The 16,064-nt window shown below is 49.8% G+C and overlaps 2 protein-coding genes and 1 long non-coding RNA gene across 3 annotated transcripts; all 3 read left to right on the forward strand.

Annotated features, from left to right (window-relative positions):
* Positions 1-735: 735 nt before the first annotated feature.
* On the forward strand, positions 736-4,966 carry LOC310668536 (elongation factor 2-like). Its single transcript, XM_083421931.1, has 4 exons — positions 736-978; positions 3,055-3,237; positions 3,340-3,472; positions 4,143-4,966. The coding sequence occupies exons 1-4, from the start codon at positions 751-753 to the stop codon at positions 4,334-4,336; spliced, it is 738 nt and encodes a 245-aa protein (XP_083278057.1). The 5' UTR covers positions 736-750; the 3' UTR covers positions 4,337-4,966.
* LOC310668662 lies at positions 989-3,048 on the forward strand. The gene is made up of 3 exons (XR_014506767.1): positions 989-1,290; positions 1,719-2,457; positions 2,646-3,048. It is a non-coding gene; the product is annotated as an uncharacterized lncRNA (long non-coding RNA).
* Positions 4,967-13,593: 8,627 nt separating the features above from the next.
* LOC310668570 (uncharacterized protein) lies at positions 13,594-14,681 on the forward strand. Its single transcript, XM_083421979.1, has 4 exons — positions 13,594-13,664; positions 13,752-13,828; positions 14,091-14,146; positions 14,362-14,681. Exons 1-4 carry the CDS (start codon positions 13,609-13,611, stop codon positions 14,497-14,499), a joined length of 327 nt encoding a protein of 108 aa, XP_083278105.1. The 5' UTR covers positions 13,594-13,608; the 3' UTR covers positions 14,500-14,681.
* Positions 14,682-16,064: the final 1,383 nt, after the last annotated feature.

A 16,064-nucleotide genomic window follows, 5' to 3' on the forward strand; every position in this document is an offset into this window, starting at 1 on the left:
GAGTGGAGGGTGGGGCAGTTGATAAGAGCAGGTAGGAGAATATGCCCCCTTCCCAGGTCCCCACCCTCCTGCCCCAGACTGGGGCTCGCGTCGGCTGATGTCTCCCTTTGTTTTGCAGCGAGGAGACGGCTCAGCCTGGGAGCCGCCGCGTCCCGGGAGGGCCTGGAGCCGAGACGACGGCCTCTCGCCTCACAGGTAAGGGGACGGGGATTTCATTGCTTTGCCGCTCGCGATTTGCGGGTTTGGGGCGCGGAATGTCACCCCCCTTCAGGATAGCACCTGGGGCAGCCCGCCCCCCTTCCCCCCCATCGGTACGCCCCTCGCCAGAAACAGGATTTGAGCCCAAGAGCCCTCTGCTCACCTGGGACTTCCTGCAACTTGAAGCCCCATCCCTGGTCGTTTGGTCTGTGACAGACCATTCAGACATTCAGGGATTCCTTCTTTCTTGCAGGGTATGACGTCTGCACCGCTGCGGCTGCTGCTGAAACCCCCCCAAAAATAATACAGGTAAGAGGAAGAAGGGAGAATTTGCGCGGAGCTCCAGACTTCCGGACGAACTCTCTGACTTAAAACCAAGGCGTTTCTACGAGAGCCGGTATCAAAATCACATGGAAGCAGTACAGAAATGGATAAGGCGGAGCTATAGCTGATAAGGAATGCAGCGCTCAAGGTTTGGACAAGGAGGACAGACCTGGGCTAAAGCGAGTCTTCTTCTCCCACAGGCCATGTCGTGTATGCAACCGCCTGTACATGAAAGCCCGCTCCTTCCCCGACGGCCTGGCCATCGACAAAGGCGACGTCTCGGCCCGCCAGGAGCTGAAGACACGGGCCCGTTACGTGGCCGAGGCCCGCAAGATCTGGTGCTTTGGCCCGGACGGCACTGGCCCCAACATCCTGACGGACATCACCAAGGGGGTGCAGTACCTCAACGAGATCAAGGACAGCGTTGTGGCAGGCTTCCAGTGGGCCACGAAGGAGGTAAGCAAGAGTGGGCGCCCCTCATCGCAGGGCGGTGGGCTGTCTGCGTCCTGCCTTCTTGGAACGGAGCAGAGACTTGCTGCGGTTTCCGAATAATAATTTATTACTTGCACCCCGCTCATCTGGCTAGGTTTCCAACAAAACACTAAAATACAATAACCTATTAAATATTAAAAGCTTCCCTAAACAGGGCTGCCTTCAGATGTCTTCTAAAAGTCTGGTAGTTGTTTTCCTCTTTGACATCTGGTGGGAGGGCGTTCCACAGGCCCTCTGCCTGGTTCCCTGTAACTTTGGAGTGCTTTGTTTTGTTTTGTTTTGAAATAATATTTATTAGATTTTCCACAAATACAAAGACAAAATTGCAAAAACAAAAAAACCAAATACAACAAAATAGAAAAAGGAAAAAGGGGAAAAAAGCAAAAACCTAAATTTTTTTTACATAAAAACACCCCCCTCCACCCCACCAACACAAAAGAAGAACAAAAAAACAAACAAACCAAAAACATTCAAAAAGAAGAGATTTCCATTTTTCAAATTCCATCTTTCAATAACTTATTTCCCCGGCCTCCTCCCACCTCCCTTTTTGTATTCCAGTTATTAATCAGATCAGCAAATTCTTTCCATTTTTCACTGCTTACTCGCCTATTTACCTTAATCCATTTAAACCTTATTCTCTCATCAGCATCTAAAAAATTGTCCAAACTCTAATCTGCAAACTTTGGAGTGCTTTGTCACATCAGCCCCTCAAGGCTGTGTTCCAGCTTTAGGAAGTTGAATCGGCCTCATAGGTGATTTCCTCTTGCCCCTCCCCCTGAGTTGCAAAGGGGCCTCCTTTTCAGGTGTTGGCTTTTCCTTACCGTGTTTTGCTTGCCTGCGTTTCTCCTCCTTGATCGAGGGGGGTGGGGGTGTCGTCTCCAAATCCCCCTTCCTCCTGCCGGGTGCTCTGTCCGTTCCCCCTCTGAGGGCATGGGTACTGCCCAACACACACACACTACCTCTTCCCCAGCAGGAGCTGGCATGGGCAGTTTGGAGATGGTAGAGGATGAGGCTTTCAACCTCCGGGTCAGAGGTTCTGGTCCCACATAGGGGGAAAGATTGCAAGTGGGTGGAACAGATGACCTCTGGGATCCCTTCCGATTCCATGGGACATCTCTACTGGGATGGAAAGGGAATCAACGGATATTTGCATCTCCCCTGTTTCTAGTCTCCAATTCTCTCTTTTCATATATATAATAATCTTCATTAGTTTTCAATTACAATAACCCAGTAATAGCCTCATTATAACAATGCCAAATTATATGCAGTTGCTAATTCCAATTATTCAGATGCCAAATAATTTAGGTGGCCTCCCGTGTGCTAGAATTGATGGTTTGATTATTTGCTTTATTTCTGCGTTCCAAAATCTTACCCATCTCAATTACACTCCAGTTAAAATAACAGTCCCTTATACAACAACTGCAGTACTAACGACATCTATTCGTAGTGACATGTTAAATAATAATAATAATAATAATAATAATAATAAATTTTATTTATATCTCGCCCTCCCCAGCCGAAGCCGGGCTCAGGGCGGCTAACAACAATAAAACAGTACAAAAGTACAGCACAAACACCACTCTATAATCATTCATTAATAATAATAAATGATTTATAACCTGCAGGTGAAGCATTCAAGCTATATCCTTATCCCTCCTGTGTGTGACAGTTATTCTGTCCATGATGTTCCTTCCGGTCCTTGTAAAATATTATGCCTATCCTTTCTCAGTTGTTGCTGCTCTCCATCATATCTAGACTCCGATTCTCTGCCCCTTAGTAGATCACGCTCTTCCCAGCCTCTGGTCCCCCTGGGCGACTCCTCCTCCTCCTGGCTCTGACAGTTTGCAGGAAGAAGGCTGACCATAAGCTGAAGGAGGCATTGGCCCTACCTTTGCTTCTTGGCTGCTATGGCAGAGTGCTTAATTGCTTTTTTAAAAAAACTACGTTGCCTGCTTCAGAGAGGAAGGACAGAAAAGTTGGGTTGAATGCAAACTAGAAAATGATTTTCTCTCCCACCCCCAACCTCTCTCTTTTATGCAGGGTGCCCTTTGCGAGGAAAACATGCGCGCCGTCCGCTTTGACGTCCACGACGTGACCCTGCATGCGGACGCCATCCACCGCGGAGGTGGCCAGATCATTCCCACGGCCAGAAGGTGCCTCTATGCCTGCATGTTGACGGCTCAGCCCCGCCTCATGGAGCCCATCTACCTTGTGGAGATCCAGGTGGGTGACTGGAGCCCGGCTGTGTTCTTAAGAGGCGGCGGCAGCCCACTGGCTTGACTCTGTGCAGTGCTGTGACGTACACCCACTTTCTTCCCCTTCCAGTGCCCAGAACAGGTTGTGGGTGGCATCTATGGCGTGCTGAACAGGAAGCGGGGGCACGTCTTTGAGGAGTCCCAGGTGGCCGGCACCCCCATGTTTGTGGTCAAGGCCTATCTCCCTGTCAACGAGTCCTTTGGTAAGTGTCACCTTTTATCAGCCTCCCTTGGCACTTGCATCTTCCAGGTAACCTTTGTCAGCAGCTGGAGGTGTGAAGGATCGATCAGAGGTTGTCTCCCAGGCTAATCTGAGATGGCTGCTACAAAGTTGAGTGGGTCTTGTCCTGGTAGCAGACTTCTGTCCCTCTTAAGTACGTTTCTGAGCACAATTCAAAGTGTTGGTACTGACCTTTAAAGCCCTAAAATGGCCCATTATACCTGAAGGAACGTCTCCACCCCCATCGTTCAGCTTGGACACTGAGGCCCAGCTCTGAGGGCCTTCTCGGTGGTGGCGCCCTCCCCGTGGAGCGCCTTCCTATCAGATGTCAAGGAAATAAACAACTATCTGACTTTTAGAAGACATCTGAAGGCAACCCTGTTTAGGGAAGTTTTCAATGTTTGATGTTTACCTGTGCTTTTAATATTCTGTTGGGAGCCGCCCAGAGTGGCTGGGGAAACTCAGCCAGATAGGTTGGGTATAAATTAATAAATTATTACTAATATTATTTATTAAGGTAGATAGGATGCTGCTTTTAGCTAAGACAAGGAGCTGGTTGTGGGGTGTGTGGGGAAACTTGAACACCTGTATTTCTGTCTTACAGTTTTGCTTGCTTATAGTATAAACTCTTCTCTCTCCCTCTCTCTTCCCAGGCTTCACTGCTGACTTGAGATCCAACACCGGAGGCCAGGCTTTCCCCCACTGTGTGTTTGACCACTGGCAGATCCTGCCCGGAGACCCGTTTGACAACACCTGCCGCCCCTGCCAGGTGGTCGCTGAGACCCGCAAGCGCAAAGGGCTGAAGGAGGGCATTCCCGCACTAGACAACTTCCTGGACAAATTGTAAAAACCAATCAACCAAGCAGAATTTAAAAATGCAACACCAGATGTAAAAGAATAAATTTAAAAATGTATGTTGTGGGACTCCAAATTTAACTTGCATAATAACATCAGTGCCGCAGGTGTCTTGCAAAAGGCATTGGGCCACTTCCTTGCTTGATCTTCCGTCTCGGGGCAGATTTTAAAAAGAGTCGTGTCCGCATTCAGCCTTAGAGGTTCCAGGCCGTCTGCACACGAACTAGCGGGGCCGCTCACCCAGTGCCATTACAACTTCCAAAAAATACATTTCCATTTGATGCAACTGAAATGTTACCCGTCTCCATATTTATTTGACGCTCGGAGCCAAGTGAAGGGGTTTTTTTTCTTCCCTTGGTTTGTAGGTTGGGGAGGACAGGCAAACTTCCGAAAAGAAAAGGGGGTGCGTGAAATTTCATTCCATACTCAAATACTGGATTTGATGGGGAGGAGGGGGGCAGTCTGGAGGAATTCTCTTTTAGGATTGGGAGAGAAAAGGGGGGGGGGGGAGGCTTTTCTAGTTGGGCAAAAGCTAGAAGGCCCGCAGCCTCTCTGCTAAATGGGTGTCATTGTGCAAATCAATGTATTAGTACCACTGGAATAATAAATTTAATAAGACGAGGCTGCCTGTTGTGTTGGATGTCTTTAACAGCTGTTGAGACCTGAGCCCACACACTTAGAAGCAAGGGGGGAGCTCCATCTGTGCTGTACGAAAGCAGTTTTATTCAGAAAACGGTGCGCTTAGTGCAGCGGTTGTATGTGTGCGCACAGTCCTTCGCTGGCGCCTGCAGGGCTGTTGCAATGAGGCCTGCGGCAAGCATTCAGCTGTAGCCCATAGACCAGGCTGCGGTTTGTGGTGCCCACAACAGTTTATCTGGTTCGGCAGATAATGCCCACAGGCCTCAAAAAGATCAGTGGTCCTTGACTTGAAGCTTCACAGCTCCCTGATTTTGGCGTAGATTACTGTCATACAACCCAGGGTTGGTCTTTTCAAAAGAGAATAGAATTGAAGCCTGTAGAGCATTAGCGGCTGAAGGCCTCTGGGTTTAATTTTTGTGAAGAGCTGGTCAAAAACACACAGGATGGTTTTCGCAAAGTCCCAGCAAGCAAATCAGGATGAGTGCTCATTAACTTGTAACCACCCCCTCTTTCCTTCTTGCAAACAGCAGGCTCGATGAGGAATAGATATAATCTAACCTGTTTGCAAGCAATCAAAATAGGTCGCCTGGGGACTCTCGCAGACATGAATAAAGGCCAGTAGTGATTGAGTGAATGATACATTTGCGATAATTAAGAGGTACATAGACTTCACTGAATAAATAAGTGGACTTGTTTCATGTTTCCTGAAAGAATAGGCAAACCAAAACAATGGCTATCCTTTGAAAGTCACACGTCTCTGAATTTAGCAAATCTAGCCCAGTGTATGCCGAAATGTCTAAATTAGGCTAAAGTGGACATTGAAATGAATAGCAGAAAACTGTATTACTGTATATTACAGGAAATTGCTTGCAAAATTGCATATGGAAATCGATATTGGGAGAAATTTTCATTAGAACTTTTAACAAGCAAACGCCCCGCCCTGAAAAACATGTGCAACTGAATGTGTGATTGGGAAAAATGGGAAACAAATTGCCATTTTTTATTAGGTTCCACATATCACAGAAAAAAAGAAAATATTACAAAACACACACCAAGAAAAGAAAAACACAAAACAGAATTCTTCAAATCTCTAATTCTTGTTACATTGATACCTGACTTCCTCAAATCCCCTCTAACTGAATTTCATTATAACCCCTGTATTCATACTTCTAATAATATACACTCCTTTCATTTACTATCCTCATCTCTCTTATTAATATTAAAATCCTTAATATTTACTACCACCTATTATTCTGCTCCTAAGCCTATTTGTTACTTCCAAGAATTTTCTAATTCCCTTATATCACAATATTTAGCTAAATATTCTTTAAATTTCTTCCATCAAATTGCCATTTGTCTTAATCACTAATCATGGTATGGCCAGATGGGGCTCATTAACCTGGGAAGGAAAAGGGAAACTGATCCTAAACCTCCCATGCCTTGCCAAGATACCTTGGGGAAAAGAAAGGGTTAAGGAGTAAACTGCACAAATCCTAAATGGATTCCCTAAAATGGTTGGGTGGTGCCTTGTACACTGGCAACACCTGCAGCCAGGTGTCTTGCTCTGCTTTCCTTTGGACCCCATCAGGGAGTCTTGCCATATTCACTGCCCAGGCTTACGCCCTGGGGATTTTACTTGGGTGTTGCTAACACAGCGGTTTGATTTCACCCCTGGAGGTGCACTCCATTGTCTTTTGAGACAGCCTGATACCTGCAAGCATTGAGGTCACACAGTCTGGCCTGCTGGTAAAAAGTAAAGGTAAAGGGACCCCTGACCATTAGGTCCAGTCGTGACCGACTCTGGGGTTGCGGTGCTCGTCTCGCTTTATTGGCCGAGGGAGCCGGCGTACAGCTTCCGGGTCATGTGGCCAGCAGGACTAAGCCGCTTCTGGCGAACCAGAGCAGCGCACAGAAACGCCATTTACCTTCCTGCTGGAGTGGTACCTATTGATCTACTTGTACTTTGACATGCTTTTGAACTACTAGGTAGGCAGGAGCAGGGACCGAGCAACAGGAGCTCACCCCATTGCTGGGATTTGAACTGCCGACCTTTTGATCGGCAAGTCTAGGCTCCGTGGTTTACCCACAGCGCCACCTGCGTCTGGCCTGCTGGTACCTGCCAGCCTAATGGCTCTTAAGGTAGACTCAGCCTGAAGTTTGTGTTTGGGGAGGCTCATGTTAGATATATTCAGGTGGGTTATCGTTTGGGCTTTGGGGTCCGGATCTTTACTACCTGACCCCACTGAGTGGGCGGACTGGCTGTGTGGGGCAACCCACAGGTCAGTCGCATGGCATCATGGTCTCCACCTGTCAAAATTCCTTATGGAGGGCTCCCAACAGCTGGCTGCACAAAGGGCGTTGTGTATTGCCAGTCCCAACCCTGCATTTTACCAGCTGATGGGCACCGGGAACACACTGCTCCAAGCAAAAAGGAACAATCGACCCGTCCCTTGCGATCTGTGTTTGCTATCTAGCATGGGAGGGTGTGGTTTGGGGGAAACAGCCTTGCAAGCAGAATTATTATTATTTAATAAATTCATATAACCGCCCTTTATCCGTAGTTCTCGGGGCAGTTCCCACTCCTGATTTAGGAAGTGTAAGGAGCAGCTGGAATTGGTCCAGGAAACAAAAAAGGCAACCGATAACTGAGCGTGGTATGGTGCAAGAACCAGGTATCCACAAGAGTTCTTGCTGCCATGCCTGGTTTCTGAAGCATCTACAAGCCTGAACGCCAAGTGCACTGCATTCTAAACTAGATTTGCCCAACGCTTGGCACGATGGCGGCCAGTTTAGCTGGAGGCATCCTGGAGGAACATTAGCTGCCTTGGGGTTTCCAGAGGATGTTGGACTCAATGGGCCCCAGCTGGCATGCCCGAGGATTAGGAGCTGTGGGAGTTTGTTGTTGTTTAGTCGTTTAGTCGTGTCCGCCTCTTCGTGACCCCCTGGACCAGAGCACGCCAGGCCCTCCTGTCTTCCACTGCCTCCCGCAGTTTGGTCAAACTCATGCTGGTCGCTTCGAGAACACTGTCCAACCATCTCGTCCTCTGTCGTCCCCTTCTCCTTGTGCCCTCCATCTTTCCCAGCATCAGGGTCTTTTCCAGGTAGCCTTCTCTTCTCATGAGGTGGCCAAAGTCTTGGAGCCTCAGCTTCACGATCTGTCCTTTCAGTGAGCACTCAGGGCTGATTTCCTTCAGAATGGATGGGTTTGATCTTCTTGCAGTCCATGGGACTCTCAAGAGTCTCCTCCAGCACCAGAATTCAAAAGCATCAATTTTTTGGCGATCAGCCTTCTTTATGGTCCAGCTCTCACTTCCATACATCGCTACTGGGAATACCATAGCTTGAAATATACAGACCTTTGTCGGCAAGGGTGCTGGAGTTTATTGTCCCATAATGTCACCATTAAAGAACCTCTAAATGAGGGTGAAAGAGGAGAGTACAAAATATGGTCTGAAGCTCAACATCCAAAAAACGAAGATCATGGCCACTGGTCCCATCACCTCCTGGCAAATAGAAGGGGAAGAAATGGAGGCAGTGAGAGATTTTACTTTCTTGGGCTCCATGATCACTGCAGATGGTGACAGCAGTCACGAAATTAAAATACCTTTACCCTTGTACTGTCTGAAACCCAAGGGATGCCAGTGAATTTGGGTGCATTGGTTGCCAGTGAATTCCCCCCCCCCGCTTTCCTCCCCCTCTACATTAAGTGTAAACTGTAAGCAGAAATGCGGACGTCGGTCCCATGTTGCAGCTTGGGAAGTCAGAGGTGGGTTGTAAGGTCTGGGCAAGCTGATCCCCACTGCTTTAGGGAACATGGTGACTTCTTGTTGTTTATTCGTGTCCGCCTCTTCGTGTCCCCCTGGACCAGAGCACGCCAGGCACTCCTGTCTCCCACTGCCTGCCGCAGTTTGGTCAAACTCATACTGGTAGCTTTGAGAACACTGTCCCACCATCTCGTCCTCTGTCGTCCCCTTCTCCTTGCGCCCTCCATCTTTCCCAACATCAGGGTCTATTTCACAGAGAGAAAAAAATATTTAAAAGAACATACAGTTATACCTTGGATCTCAAACGCCTTGCATTCCGGTCCCCAAATACTGCAACCCCGGAATGAGTGTTCTGGTTTTCAAACATTCTTTGGAAGCTAAACATCCGACGCAGGGCCGGATTTAGGATTGATGAGGCCCGAAGCTACTGAAGGTAATGGGGCCCTTTATATGTCCAGCTGTCCTTTGTCAAAAACAAATTGCTACTGTTTTTTTGTGTTGAATATATGCTACAGTACAGGGGTACCTCGGGATGCGAAGGGGATCCGTTCCGGAGCCCCGTTTGCATCCAGAAGTGAATGTAACTAGCGAGGGCACATCTGCGCACGCACGCGTCGCTTTTCGCCTTTCTGCGCATGCACATGACATCATTTTGAGCGTTGGTGCATGCGCGAGCTTCGAAACCTGGAAGTAACACTCTCTAGTCCAACCCCCTGCAAAGCAGGAATCTGAGCTCAAGAACCCATGGCAGATGTCCGTCCCAAGCTCTGCTGAAAACCTCCTAGGAAAGAGAGTCTACCACCTTCTGAGGGATTTCCTCTCACTGTCAAACAGCTCTTGCTGTCAGAAAGTTCTTCCTGGAGTCGGACTCTCCTTTCTGGTCGCTTGAAGCCATGGCTTCAGGTCCTGAGGGCCTCTGGAGCAGGAGAAGACAAGCTTCCTCCCTGGGACGCCCTTCAGATATTGACAGGGCTCTCATATCCATGTCCCTTCAGACATGGAGCAAAACATCTCTCTCTCCCCTTTCCCCATGCAGAATGGCAAGGGGTCTGTGCATCCGGTTGGTAAGAAGGTGGTGGGAGTGTGGAGCCCAGCCAGGGGCTGGTTGTGGGCAGGATCCTTGCACTGCCGGGGGTTGGGCTAGATGACCCTTGCCACCCCTTCCAACTCTGCCATACTATGATTCTTTCGAGCACCAGAAGGAAAGGGCGGGGGAGCAAGATGCAGAAGAAGGGGAGGCACAACCACACACCCCCACGAGCTCCCTCTGGCCTGACCCACAGTGGCCTCATCCCAGCACACTTTGACCCCCCTAGTTTTATTTTTCTTCATTCAGACAACCCATCAGCCTGGCTCCTGTTTGCCAGCCTCTGTCACAAAGTGCTGCTTTGCAAGCAAGCCATATAATGCCCTGCAAGGGGGATGCCTGTCAGATGACCGTGAGAGTTGGTAGAGAAAGCTGGATTCTCAAGGTAGGAGGCCTAGAGGACATGAGTGGCAATATTATTATTGTGAGGTGATGCTATTACAATTCCAAAGCAGGGAGGGAGGGGGAAGAGAGAGAGAGAGTGGAATTCTGGTGGAGACGGAAGATGGAAGGAGGCTTGGAAAGGGAGTTTGAAGGGTGGCAGGTGAGAGTCGGTTGAGAGCGGTGGGTTCTAGAAGGCGGCACGAGGGTGGGGGCTGAAACTGAGCTGGACTGAGAGGCAGCAGAACAGCCACCATTGCTGTGAGAATGTGGCGGCAGGAGGATTCGCTTTATTCAGGTGAGCCACGGAGCCAGGGCTTGGCTTGTACAGAAATTGTACCTCAGGTTAAGAACTTTGCTTCAGGATGAGGACAGAAGTCATGCTCTGGTGGCGCGGCGGCAGCGGGAGGCCCCATTAGCAAACGTGGTACCTCAGGTTAAGAACAGTTTCAGGTTAAGAACGGACCTGCAGATCAAATTAAGTTCTTAACCCGAGGCACCACTGTGCTGCTAAAGCCCAGATGCCTCACACCCCCTCCAAGCTTCACAGAACTGGGCTATGCCTGATTATCGTCTCCCAAAGCAACTTGTTGTTTAGTCGTTTAGTCGTATCCCAATCTTTGTGACCCCCTGGACCAGAGCACGCCAGGTACTCCTGTCTTCCACTGCCTCCTGCAGTTTGGTCAGACTCATGCTGGTAGCTTCGAGAACACTGTCCCACCATCATGTCCTCTGTCGTCCCCTTCTCCTTGCGCCCTCCATCTTTCCCAACATCAGGGACTTTTCCACCTCTTCTCATGAGACGGCCAAAGTCTTGGAGCCTCAGCTTCAGGATCTGTCCTTCCAGTGAGCACTCAGGGCTGATTTCCTTCAGAATGGAGAGGTTTGATCTTCTTGCAGTCCATGGGACTCTCAAGAGTCTCCTCCAGCACCAGAATTCAAAAGCACCCATTCTTCGGCGCTCAGCCTTCTTTATGGTCCAGCTCTCACTTCCGCACATCACTACTGGGAAAACCATAGCTTTAACTATACGGACCTTTGTTGGCAAGGTGATGTCTCTGCTTTTTAAGATGCTGTCCAGGTTTGTCATTGCTTGTCTCCCAAGAAGCAGGCGTCTTTTAATTTCGTGACTGCTGTCACCATCTGCAGTGATCATGGAGCCCAAGAAAGTAAAATCTCTCACTGCCTCCATTTCTCCCCCTTCTTGAATTTCCTTTTCATTGGGATGGTTTTTGTTTTCGTTCTCCGTCCACATACTGCTTGAGCCTGCCTTGTAGAATTTTAAGCATAACCTTGCTAGCGTGTGAAATGAGTGCAATTGTGCGGTAGTTGGAGCATTCTTTGGCACTGCCCTTCTTTGGGATTGGGATGTAGACTGACCTTCTCCAATCCTCTGGCCACTGCTGAGTTTTCCAAACTTGCTGTCGTATTGAGCGTAGCACCTTAACAGCAGCATCTTTTAAAATTTTAAATAGTTCAGCTGGAATATCATCACTTCCACTGGCCTTGTTATTAGCAGAGCTTTCTAAGGCCCATTTGACTTCACTCTCCAGGATGTCTGGCTCAAGGTCAGCAACCACACTACCCGGGGTGTACGAGACATCCATATCTTTCTGGTATAATTCCTCTGTGTATTCTTGCCACCTCTTCTTGATGCCTTCTGCTTCTGTTTGGTCCTTACCACTTTTGTCCTTGGTAATCTTTGAACGAAATGTTCCTTTCATATCTCCAATTTTCTTGAACAGATCTCTGTTTTTTTCCATTCTATTGTTTTCCTCGATTTCTTTGCATTGCTCGTTTAAGAAGGCCTTCTTGTCTCTCCTTGCTATTCTTTGGAAATCTGCATTCAATTTCCTGTATCTTTCACTATCTCCCTCGCATTTTGCTTGCCTTGTATAATGTTGCGAGCCTCCATCCATAGTTCTTCAGGCACTCTGTCTACCAAATCTAAATCCTTAAACCTGTTCCTCATTTCTACCGTGTATTCATAAGGGATTTGATTTTGATTGTATCTAACCAGCCCAGTGATTTTTCCGACTTTCTTCAGTTTAAGCTTGAATTTTGCTATAAGAAGCTGATGATCTGAGCCACAGTCAGCTCCAGGTCTTGTTTTTGCTGACTGTATAGAGCTTCTCCCTCTTTGGCTGGAGAATATAATCAATCTGATTTCGATGCTGCCCATCTGGTGATGTCCATGTGCAGAGTTGTCTCTTGTGTTGTTGGAAAAGAGTGTTTGTGATGACCAGCTTGTTCTCTCGGCAGAACTCTATTAGCCTTTGCCCTGCTTCGTTTTGAACTCCATGGCCAAACTTGCCAGTTGTTCCTTTTATCTCTTGACTCCCTACTATAGCATTCCAATCCCCTATAATGAGAAGAACATCCATCTTTGGTGTCATTTCTAGAAGGTGTTATAAGTCTTCCCACCTGTAACCTCTTCCTATGTTTTTTATTTTCCTTCCTGTCTCCTAGGACATAAAAGGCTGCTGACACGGCGAAATATGAAGGAGGCTGGAGGGGCACCTTTGGAAATTGTGGTAGGTAATTCCATGGGGAATCCATTCCCCACATGTGCAGGGAGGTCATGGTGCTGACCTGAGTGAAACAGGGCTGGGTTGGGGGGTTGCAGTCCCGTCTCGCCCCAGCCCCTTGCCCCCCTCCTTCCAAGCAAGGGGTCAGGCGCCCAGGCAGGAGCAGGCTGGCAGCCTGTGGTGATGTGGGCATGGGCAGCCTGCCAGGGGTGGTTGTTCTGCCCCCTAGAGAGTACAATGTCATTCTTCCTTTGCAGGGCCGTGGTTTGGGCAACCAGCAGCAGCCCAGCGGTGCAGGCAAACCCAGAAACATCCGGAGGTATGTTGTGACCTTGTGTGTCAGGGGAAGTGATTCCCAGGGATCATGGGGGTGGAGGAGGAAACCCGATTTAGAGATCCCTATAGTTTTATGGAGAGGGTTTCTCTGTGGTCCAAGCAGGGCCCTAGCTAGGGGGTGGTGAGGTGGGCCCCCACCAGGGGCGCAGGTGAGGGGTGGGGCACAAAATTGGCTCATAAATATGTATAGATGATAATAAGAAATATTATCATCTACATATTTATCTGGAACTCCTCCAAGGAATCAGAATAACAGAGCTTGTTTCTTTCTTAGGCGAGAGGCCCGCAAGAACGAGGCTCCAGCGCCTGCTCCCGGGGCGAAGATCGAGAAACCATCGTGGCGGCTCCCGGCTGTTCCTGATCCTCGCCTGCCTCACCCTCCCTCCGTTCCCCGTGCGGGCATGGCTCCTACCCGCCCGTACCTGGCACAGAAGCAGCAGCCAAGGCTCCCCCCCATCAAAAACCCCTCCCAAGTGATTCCGGAGCCGGGGGAGACTTTGGCTGCTGCCTCTGTGCCAGGCCGGTCGGGATGGAGCCCGGACGCCCGCACGGAGGAGTGGAGGGTGGGGCAATTAATAAGAGCAGGTAGGAGAATATGCCCCCTTCCCAGGTCCCCACCCTCCTGCCCCAGACTGGGGCTCACGTCGGCTGATGTCTCCCTTTGTTTTGCAGCGAGGAGACGGCTCAGCCTGGGAGCCGCCGCGTCCCGGGAGGGCCTGGAGCCGAGACAACGGCCTCTCGCCTCACAGGTAAGGGGACGGGGATTTCATTGCTTTGCCGCTCGCGATTTGCGGGTTTGGGGGCGCGGAATGTCACCCCCCTTCAGGATAGCACCTGGGGCAGCCCGCCCCCCTTCCCCCCCATCGGTACGCCCCTCGCCAGAAACAGGATTTGAGCCCAAGAGCTCTCTGCTCACCTGGGACTCGACTTCCTGCAACGGCTTCTTGAAGCCCTGGTCGTTTGGTCTGTGACAGACCATACAGACATTCAGGGATTCCTTCTTTCTTGCAGGGTATGACATCTGCACCGCTGCGGCTGCTGCTGAAACCCCCCCCAAAATAATACAGGTAAGAGGAAGAAGGGAGAATTTGTGCGGAGCTCCAGACTTCCAGACAAACTCTCTGACTTAAAACCAAGGCGTTCCTATGAGAGCCGGTATCAAAATCACATGGAAGCAGTACAGAAATGGTTAAGGCGGAGCTATAGCTGATAAGGAATGCAGCGCTCAAGGTTTGGGCAAGGAGGACAGACCTGGGCTAAAGCCAGTCTTCTTCTCCCACAGGCCACGTCGTGTACGCAACCACCTGTACATGAAAGCCCGCTCCTTCCCCGACGGCCTGGCCGAGGACATCGACAAAGGCGACGTCTCGGCCCGCCAGGAGCTGAAGACACGGGCCCGTTACCTGGCCGAGAAGTATGAGTGGGACGTGGCCGAGGCCCGCAAGATCTGGTGCTTCGGCCCGGACGGCACTGGCCCCAACATCCTGACGGACATCACCAAGGGGGTGCAGTACCTCAACGAGATCAAGGACAGCGTTGTGGCAGGCTTCCAGTGGGCCACGAAGGAGGTAAGCAAGAGTGGGCGCCCCTCATCGCAGGGCGGTGGGCTGTCTGCGTCCTGCCTTCTTGGAACGGAGCAGAGACTTGCTGCGGTTTCCGAATAATAATTTATTACTTGCACCCCGCTCATCTGGCTAGGTTTCTCCAGCCACTCTGGGCGGCTTGCAACAGAATATTAATATACAATAACCTATTAAACATTAAAAGCTTCCCTGAACAGGGCTGCCTTCAGATGTCTTCTAAAAGTCTGGTACAGTGGTGCCCCGGAAGACGAAAAACTCGCAAGACGAAATAGTTTTTTGTCTTTTGAGTTGCTTCGCAAGACGGATTTCCCTATGGGCTTGCTTCGCAAGACGAATCGTCTTGCGCCCTTTTTTTTTTTAAACCGCCAATGCATTCCTATGGGAAACCGTCAATACACATTGGTGCTTTGCAAGACGAAAAAACTCACAGAACGAATTAATTTCGTCTTGCAGGGCACCACTGTAGTTGTTTTCCTCTCTGACATCTGGTGGGAGGGCGTTCCACAGGCCCTCTGCCTGGTTCCCTGTAACTTTTGAGTGCTTTGACACATCAGCCCCTCAAGGCTGTGTTCCAGCTTTAGGAAGTTGAACAAGCCTCATAGGTGATTTCCTCTTGCCCCTCCCCCTGAGTTGCGAAGGGGCGTCCTTTTCAGGTGTTCGCTCTTCCTTACCGTGTTTTGCTTGCCTGCGTTTCTCCTCCTTGATCGAGGGGGGTGGGGGTGTCGTCTCCAAATCCCCCTTCCTCCTGCCCGGTGCTCTGTCCGTTCCCCCTCTGAGGGCATGGGTACTGCCCAAACACACACACACTACCTCTTCCCCAGCAGGAGCTGGCATGGGCAGTTTGGAGATGGTAGAGGATGAGGCTTTCAACCTCCGGGTCAGAGGTTCTAGTCCCTGAAGACACGGGCCCGTTACCTGGCCGAGAAGTACGAGTGGGACGTGGCCGAGGCCCGCAAGATCTGGTGCTTTGGCCCGGACGGCACTGGCCCCAACATCCTGACGGACATCACCAAGGGGGTGCAGTACCTCAACGAGATCAAGGACAGCGTTGTGGCAGGCTTCCAGTGGGCCACGAAGGAGGTAAGCAAGAGTGGGCGCCCCTCATCGCAGGGCGGCGGGCTGTCTGCGTCCTGCCTTCTTGGAACGGAGCAGAGGCTTGCTGCAATTTCCAAATAATAATTTATTACTTGCACCCCGCTCATCTGGCTAGGTTTCCCCAGCCACTCTTTGCGATAATTAAGAGGTATATACACTTCACTGAATAAATAAGTGGACTTGTTTCATGTTTCCTGAAACAATAGGCAAACCAAAACAATGGCTATCCTTTGAAAGTCACACTTCTCTGAATTTAGCAAATCCAGCCCAGTGTATGCCGAAATGTCTAAATTAGGCTAAAGTGGAC

Source organism: Podarcis tiliguerta (genome assembly GCF_965153285.1).
Source record: "Podarcis tiliguerta genome assembly, chromosome: 18".
Classification (NCBI taxonomy): Eukaryota; Metazoa; Chordata; class Lepidosauria; order Squamata; family Lacertidae; genus Podarcis; species Podarcis tiliguerta.